This window comes from Etheostoma spectabile, chromosome 8 (genome assembly GCF_008692095.1).
Source record: "Etheostoma spectabile isolate EspeVRDwgs_2016 chromosome 8, UIUC_Espe_1.0, whole genome shotgun sequence".
Classification (NCBI taxonomy): Eukaryota; Metazoa; Chordata; class Actinopteri; order Perciformes; family Percidae; genus Etheostoma; species Etheostoma spectabile.
In genome coordinates this window covers 26,269,951-26,279,038 of record NC_045740.1, presented here as the reverse complement: position 1 = coordinate 26,279,038, position 9,088 = coordinate 26,269,951, and the positions used below count along the sequence as shown (strand labels likewise).

The following is a 9,088-nucleotide window of genomic DNA, read 5'->3' as shown; positions in this document are numbered from 1 at the left end:
GCTTTGACAGTGATTTAGCTACCATTATTTGTTCAAGAAAGCGCTATATAGCCTATAGCCTACAACGCAAAAGCGTTGTCTCGTCAAACCAGTTTATCAGACAGTTTCATAAATATCATAAATAAAAAGAAGTAGGCCTAGTGAAAATGTAAAAGGAGCTATTGAATGTAACATCTGCGAAAACCGACGAATGTCAAACATTAAACTAACTTCACTGCGGTAAACTTTAAATGAGCAAGGCCACATTCTAATAAAAGCCTGACACATGCAGTCACCTAAAAACCTTTTTCTTCTTTTCTTTTTTTAAGTAGAAAGTAGTCTAAAAGTCTGAAAGAGGGGTGTTGGAAAATGTTGCTGCGACCAACTGTGACCGCTGCGGAGGTAGAGAAGCTTTCCTATAAGTTCAGGGCGTAAAGGCTACTGGATCTCCTCCGGTGTCATGTCGCTGAGGTCTGGCAGCTCCTCGGGACGCAGTCTCCTCCTCGTTCGGCCGGTCTCCCCGCTGCTGCCCCATGTCGGGGGGACGTAGATTCCCTGGAGTTTCATCTGCAGCCACACCTGACGTTCCTGCACCTGCTTCAGCTCCCCAAGGTTGTGCATGAGCTGGACCTCACTTACTGTCCTTTTTCTGCACATAGTATCATAAAATGCAGACTACTTTAGTTTAACACTGCAAAAACAAACTGTGTTGCTAAGAAGAGGGGTCTAAATGAGATAGACCTATTCTAGTTAATATTTGAAATTACCTTAGGGGGCGCGCTTCACAGAGGGTAAAGAGGTGTAAAATGCAGAGTGAAATGAACACGAGTTTGTAGTCGGGATTGCGCATGTTGACCTGTTATTTAAAAAAAAAAAAAAAAATCTCAATATCATGTTTACCCGTAAATTTAAAAAAAAGCTTTCAAAACTTTCAATATTTTGCAAGAAACTAAATAAATAACAGAATTTCGCATTTCCAACCTTTAGCCTTAAGTTAAAATAACTGAGCAGCCTATTGGAGGACCAAAATGAAATACATATTTTATTAAAATGTAAATTGAAAGCCCCACATTCAGATATATCACAGTGTCAGTCTAAGCCGATTTAGGCTTATCTAAAATAAATAAAAGAATAAACTATAGTTTAGGTGTGTTCGGCCTATAACTATATAACAAGCTGACCATACCTCTGGTTCTCCCTTCTCAGTTTGATGAAAGAAAAAGTTACCAGGATACAAAGTGAAGTCAGTCTGGTTTGGTGGTTAGCTCCTATTAGTTATGATAAGCACTGCTCCCTAACTTCCTTTTATAGCCCCTGGGTGCAGACATTGAGGAGCTGCCTTCATTATTGCTGTTGATGTCATACCTCCAGCTCCTGGAGGGGGCAGGACAGGAATGACACAACGCCTCCTCTGAGCGTCAGGCTTTTATCGTCATACCAGACCAAACTAATGGCTTTGCATGTTAAACCCAAATACCCTCACATCCACCTACAGGCACGCATGCAAATGCACATAAACCAAAGTTCCAAACCTTTAAAAGGAATGTCTGTATTTCTTTTAAATCTAGTAATTTCTACAGGGATTTGATGTCTGGTGGCATTTTATGTCTCATGTATCTCTACATTGTTGAATCATCACATGTACTTGTACTGTATGTTAAAACATGAGTTGTTAATGAAGTGATAGGATGATTTTTTTTTTTTACTAAAGGGGTTTACATAAGAAACCCTGTTTCTAAGAATAACCTTCCCCAAGTACTTTTTGGTGCAGAGATTTCCCTCCACATTTTCAATTTTGCATGCTACTTGGTTATTTCTTTCCCTACTTCAGATCAGTGGCCAGATCTATTAGTCTACATCTGATGTGACCTTTTTGTCTGAATCCCAGCATACCTCACAACAATAGCGCTTACATTTGGATGGATTTATGACTGGAGTCTCCCTGGTTACATATGCACTTTCCTCAAGAATTAACATTGTTGTAATGAATTTGCTTCCCCAAAAATAGCTTTTACACTGACCTGACGTCAAAGAAAACATCCTGAATCAAAGAGTAAGTGTGAGTTCAAGAACTGTGTCACTGGGTGATGCGGTTGCCATGTGTGCATGTCGTGTCAAGTTGGAATCTCTGAACATCTGAAGAATTATGACTTACTCAGATATATTTCTTAAAATAAGAAAAAAGCAAAGGGTCATTTCACACAACACATTTCCCTTGTATCCATTGTGATATCTAAACATTAGAGTCTAGTGTTGCAGGATTTTTACGGCTGATAACGTTAAATATTTTGAAGATTAAAAACACAGTAACAATATGTTGGCCAATATGTATTTACGTAAAGACATTTTTTTACAAGAATTCTTTAATTTATTTAAAGAGCAGTGGACATAAATTGTATAATGGCAGGACATTTTCCAGTTGAAGTGCTCCCCCAGAGGCCAAACCAAGTCATGGAGACACCGATTATAAATTACCTCCAAAATATACCCATGGCATCTTTGTACAGCAATTTATTTAATCAGCCAACATAGCAGGCTACACAGCAATAGCAATAGCTGAAATAAGCCAATATCTGCCAACCGGTGCAGCTCTTTTATTGGTAGAAGTACCTTTCACTCACAGGGGGGATGCGAGGCCCTGTGCCAACTTGACGTGCGAGGCCCTGCTCATTGACATAGCTACACTGTAAGAATAAATGTCAACCTATGAGGGGACTGTCGTTATTTAATTCAATTCAATACCATTTTATTTGCAGTATCAAATCATAACAAAAGTTTTCTCGAGACACTTTACAGATAACCACACTATGATTTACAAAAGCCCCCAAAGCTCCCATTCCACCACATCCCAAAGATGCTCTATTGGGTTGAGATCTGGTGACTGTGGGGGCCATTTTAGTACAGTAAACTCATTGTCATGTTCAAGAAACCAATTTGAAATGATTCAAGCTTTGTGACGTGGTGCATTATCCTGCTGGAAGTAGCCATCAGAGGATGGGTACATGGTGACCATAAAAAGATGGACATGGTCAGAAACAATGCTCAGGTAGGCCGTGGCATTTAAACAATGCCCAATTGCACTAAGGGGCCTAAAGAGTGCCAAGAAAACATCCCCCACACCATTACACCACCACCACGCCTGCACAGTGGTAACAAGCATGATGGATCCTGTTCTCATTCTGTTATGCCAATTCTACTCTACCTCTGAATGTCTCAACAGAAATCGAGACTCTCAGACCAGACAACATTTTTCAGTCTTCACTGTCCAATTTTGGTGAGCTCTTGCAAATGTAGCCTCTTTTCCTATTTGAGTGGAGATGAGTGGTACCCGGTGGGGTCTTCTGCTGTTGTAGCCCATTCGCCTCAAGGTTGTGCGTGTTGGGCTCACAAATGCTTTGCTGCATACCTCGGTTGTAACGAGTGGTTATTTCAGTCAAAGTTGCTCTCTATAGCTTGAATCAATTGGCCCATTCCCTCTGACCTCTAGCATCAACAAGCATTTTCGGCCACAGGACTGCCGCATACGGATGTTTTCCCTTTTCACACCATTCTTTGTAAACCCTAGAATGGTTGTGCATGAAAATCCCAGTAACTGAGCAAGTTGTGAAATACTCAGACGGGCACCAACAACCATGCCACGCTCAAAATTGCTTAAATCACCTTTCTTTCCCATTCTGACATTCAGTTTGGAGTTCAGGAGATTGTGTTGACCAGGACCACACCCCTAAATGCATTGAAGCAACGGCCATGTGATTGGTTGATTAGATAATTGCATTAATGAGAAATTGAACAGGTGTTCCTAATAATCCTTTAGGGGAGTGTATCTATTTTCTGACCGGAAACCCAGAAATTCTGACTTTCCATGTCAAATTGAACATAATCAGTGCCCCTCGCACAATCTTACGATTCACACGATGGCTACACCAAGACCTGCCCTTCAATCGCATTCACACACTACTATTGGCCAGGCATACATGTTTACACGAACAAGTCCTATCCTCTGACCAATCCCCTAACCCTAACCTTAACCACTCAAGGTGAAATGCCTAATCCCAACCAATTAAGCTTCTTCGTAGGCCGGGACTTGGCGTGGCCAAAGTGGGATTTGTATTTTTTGCGCCCCTTGCCTGGCATCATGGCGGTAACAAAAGTTTGTAGAAAGCAGCAGAGACCTATTTGATTATGACTGTGTCAGATAAAAGCAAGTGCCTTCCAATGGAAAGTGGAAATATATGTGGACAATTTTATAAAAGGGAAAAAATACCACAAATTCGAAAGTACATTTCAATAGCTTTACACGAGGGCTTTCACCGGCGACCCGGTAGCTGATGGTTAGTGAATACACCATAAGTGGGTGGAAGCATGGGTAATGTGTGAATTGATACTGGGATGTCTACACAACTGTGTGAGTCCATTGACTTCAAAAGGTTTACCACTTTACTCAAACCAAAGTTAAAAACACCTTTTCATGTATGTCCTCTTTAGTATATTGGCTATTAAGGTTTTTTTCCTGGAACATGTCACTTACACATTTTGCACTTAGTGCAGCTTCTTGTGTAGACTGTTTACATATTTGTGCTCATCATTTGTAGGCTACGTGTTACTGTTGAATTGTTGAAATATATATTTCTAAAATTGTACGATGTTGTTGAGTTATTATTACACACTACGTTTTCTGATCTTTTTATAATCTTGCCCTTGACAAATAACCCATATTACAAAAAAGACACTAACACTAAAAACTAATAAAAAACTATACTAAAACTAAGCATTTTCAATAAATAAAAACTAAACTAAACTATCAAACCCACTCTAAGAACTAAATAAAACTAAACTGAATTTGAAAACAAAAAATCTAAAAGAAATAGAAATAAAAACTAAAATGTAAAACTATAATAACCTTGGTGCCCAATAACTGAATGTTTTTTGCCATGAGTTCTGTCACTATATAGGCATAGAAATATTTCTTTCCAACAGAATGCAGTTTTCTGTTATTTTCAATGTTTAAATGATGTGATGCTAGTTATAACAACAATAAACTGACTGGAATAAATTAAAGCTATCACGGTGTTTGTAAATGGTGATCTGGATCATCATTCAAATGTTATATTTAAGTTATGCTTAACCCTTAGAACTCCAGCCATTTTTTGCAGGTTTTTGCATTACTATGTTTTAATGACTTGATAGAGGTCTCAGGGAAGGGCAATACTGACTCTTATCCTTTTTTTCAGCACAACCTAAGCAATCTTATTAAAGTATTGTCATTTCATTTTAACCAACTACATACACAAACATGAGCAAAAAATCTTATCTTAACTTATATGTTTTATAGCGAAAGTCCAAGGCACTCTCTTTGGAAAAATTTAAAAAGCTTTTATTGTTATGGCTTGGTCATCTTAAACCTTTAAAAACTCTGATGTGTTTTGGCAAGCAAGCCTTCGCAATGGATGAACCGCTTAGCTTTGCTAGCGCAGTTCTCAGCCCCTCAGGCTTGGAGCCCTAAAAAGCATAAAACAGCACCTTGGAAAGGAAACTCTAGACTATGGCCCAGCCAACCAATGGGGAATAGGCCATATTAAGCTAGGTCAACATAGCATTCAGAAACATGATGACATATGATCTGTAATCATATCAGACAACAGTGTGACAAAATCCAGGACACATTAAGAGAACAAGACAAACCAACGATCCATGTTCATCAGGTAGTTGTTTCAGTCCTGATCCTCCTCCATGAGAGAATCCAAAACGTCGGCTCTCCCTGCTGCCGCAGGGTGACGGGGCGCAGCCCGGTTCACATAGTCCTCAGCATCCCCGGTGGAGGTGAACACCCTATACTGGGCACCGTCTCTGATCTACAGAGTGGCCGGATAAAGCAGGAAAAAATTGAAACCCTTGACTCATGCTGAATCCATGGTTTGATAACTTTGTCAGTGAAGTTGCTGTAGACAAGGAGAACCAAACTTTCCGGCCCTCAATGACGAGCGGAGATTTCCGCACAGCTCGTAGGATTGCCTGTCAGGTTGTGTAGCGGAGGAAATTGAAAATCAGCGTGTGATTAGTAGAGGTTTTCTTCTTTGGGTGAATTTGGTGGGCTCTAATAATCTCGATCCGAGCATCTGCAAGATTCGGGAACCACTATGGCAAGGAGCGCAAGAGATACTAGGTAGCTTCAGCACCTTTTAGCCCCTCTTTCACCCCGACGATAGTTTCTGTCTACCATATCTGCTAGGTTCACCTCCATCCCCCGAAAAGCGTGGCCGTGGCTGTCAAGAATACTTACGTTGCCTTCCTTGGTGGCTTTAAGGTTGTTCACATCAGATCTGATCGAGCCAAGACTTGCAGTCAGAGACGCTAGCTGGGCATGGATAGCAGATAGCTTATTGTCATTGTCAAGGCCCATCTGTTGAATTTAAGACTGGATCTGAACAAAACGTGGTTCAAGGTAGCATTTTAGCAATACCTACCAATGATGTCCGTATCACCGCGTTGGACCTTGTTCTTGTTTGCCATTCTGCTTCAAGTAACTCTTATGAGCACAACGTGTAAAATATTGAAGTTGGAACCTTATAAATCAACTATTTGACAGATTTGGGCCAGGAGCTACACCTTTAGTCTCCATCTCTGTCCAGCCAATCATGTGACTCCCTTCAAGATGAGACCTATGGGGAGTCACGTGACTGGCTCAACAGAGATGGCGGCTTAAGGTATAGCTCCTGGCCCAATTTTGCCAAATTGTATGGTTCCAAATCCAATATTCTATCACTTTGTGCTCAACAGAGTTATGTAAAGCAGAATGGCAAACAAGAACAAAACCCAACGCGGCGATAAGGATGACATTGCAGAGGCATTACTGGAAAAACAGGGGGGCTTGGCTGTCCTTACCTACTCTAAGGGGAGGCTCACATTAACCCAATTTGAAAACCCCTGCTCCACGTCATACATTTAATTAGCTGAGAAAGAAGGCGTGGCCAAAGCATAGGGGTTGGGGCAAACCTTTTTAGAAAGTCAGCAGAAAGCCTCTGCTGAGTATATTGATACCTCACATAACACTATACCTTAAACGGGTCACCAGTTATGAAAGGGGCGTGGTTTGAGAATAGGAGGCCTATAAATGTCCTCAGACCTGGACCCTTGTCAGTCTTGACAAATTTTGGACAAATTAGACAATGTACACCAAAACTTTCTGTTCATCAATAAATGCTCAAAATTACTGCCATGCCCACACTTTTGGATGAAAAGTTTTTTGCTTTTAATAACTTTTTATTGTTAAGGTCTTTAGAAGGCACTGATGGTATCTCTAGGAGTTTGTTGAAGTATAGCACCTTGACTTTTAGGCCTACTTCCTGTTGCCACTAGAGGGCGCTATGACTTTGAGTATAAATTGGCCTTTGTATGTCATCAGGGTTGCACACAGCCAGTTGGACAATGTACATTTAAGTTACACCCACTTCCTGTGTTGAGGGAGAAACGCACAACATGGCCGCCCTGCCACAACCATGTTCTATGACGAAAAGTTTTTTCTTTAATAACTTTTCATCTCTAATGTCTTAAAATGGCACAGACCACATTTGAAGTGGATCGGAATAAATCTCTGAGAGGAGTTTGTTATAGTATGATGTGAAAATTGCCAACATTGCACTAATTTTGAACTTTCAATTCAAAATAGTTGAGTTTAGGGTATGGATCCAATAAGCGTTTCGACTTGCTACATATGGGTACCAAGTTTTGTTAGTCTACGTTAAACATACTGCAGGGGCTGACTTTGTTTATCTTCGTAGCGGGCACTAGTGAGCCATTTTTGTGCACCAGTGCACGAAACCTGTAAAATACGTAAATTTTCACCAGACATGATGCAACCGCCAATTTTGGTGAGTTTTTAAGTAAGTTTCAAAGTTGCTACATCAGAAGTATGGTTTACTTTCAAGCAAATTGCCTCCAAATTAATATGGATGGTTCCATGCAATGCTCCTAACAAGTAAAATGAATGATCAGTTCACTACTCTCATTAGTTTTATAAAATTTTATGGCATTAGAAAAAACAATGAAATGGGTTCTAAACAGTATCTTGACTAAACTTTGACAGACTGTGATCATCCATTCAATCATAACTATTTGTCAAAAAAATTCATAACTTCAGCTTTTTTTAAACTCAAAAATGAAGTATAATTTCATATAAATGCAATTTATTAATCATGAATTAGATTAGATTGACTTAAAATATTTTATGAAATAACACATAAGGTTTTAAAAGCTGCATTACAGTAAAGTTATATCATTTTCTGATCTTACCGGACTGTTGTAACTATTCTATTATTTGCCTTTACCCATTTAGTAATTTTATCTACATTACTGATGATTAATCATCAAAAATCTCTTTGTGTAAATAATTTGCGAAAGCACCATCACTCAACAAAGCAGCAACATCTTGGAAGGCAGCAGAGAAAATCACCCAACACTGAAACAGCCGGAGGAAGTTCATGAATGACCTACGCTCCCCAAAGAGCAAAAGGGTTAGTCAACACTACCATATTGTAACGGTATCGGTATTGAGGCATTTGGTAAAAAATATTGTGATATTACAACAGTACACTTGAGCTAGAAGGAAAGACACATTTTTTTCAAGGTGACTTCTATATTACCTTGTGCAAAACCTGTGTTGAAGTCTCCAATATTCTTTTGTCTAAACCCTAAACTGATATTCCATAAAACAGCATTGTGTGGTGAAAGATTTTGTGTAGACATTATTTTGCTTGTCAAGATATCTTTACAGGAATCTTTAGCACTTCAAAGTCACATTTGAGTAGAAATGTGATATCTCCAACTTTAAAAGAAATGTTAGGAATGTGGTACCAAATATAAGGAGACTGGGACGGACAGACTTTTAACAATATAATCCTGAGAGCAGCAATTACTGAATGAAGATGCATAGCTCTTATACTGGGCGGGATTAACCATTATTGTCACTAACTGGTCACTTGCCGGGGTACAGGACATCTAAGGGGCCCTGGGCATCATCAAATATTATGTTGGGTCACGTTATAAACGCAGTCCGCACTTTGGTAATCATATACAGATTTTTGCAAACCATTTGATCAAAATATTAAGTTAA

General features: G+C 39.6%; 1 protein-coding gene across 1 annotated transcript in view; it reads right to left on the bottom strand.

The window, feature by feature from the left end:
• Positions 1 to 417: 417 nt before the first annotated feature.
• LOC116693543 (parathyroid hormone) overlaps positions 418 to 9,088 on the bottom strand; it is a 10,820-nt gene continuing 2,149 nt past the window's right edge. The window contains exons 2-4 of the mRNA XM_032522552.1: positions 1,345 to 1,353; positions 747 to 835; positions 418 to 628 (exon numbers count right to left, since the gene is read on the bottom strand). Coding sequence (XP_032378443.1) covers positions 418 to 628; positions 747 to 835; positions 1,345 to 1,353 — 309 coding nt within the window. The remainder of the gene's footprint in view (positions 629 to 746; positions 836 to 1,344; positions 1,354 to 9,088) is intronic.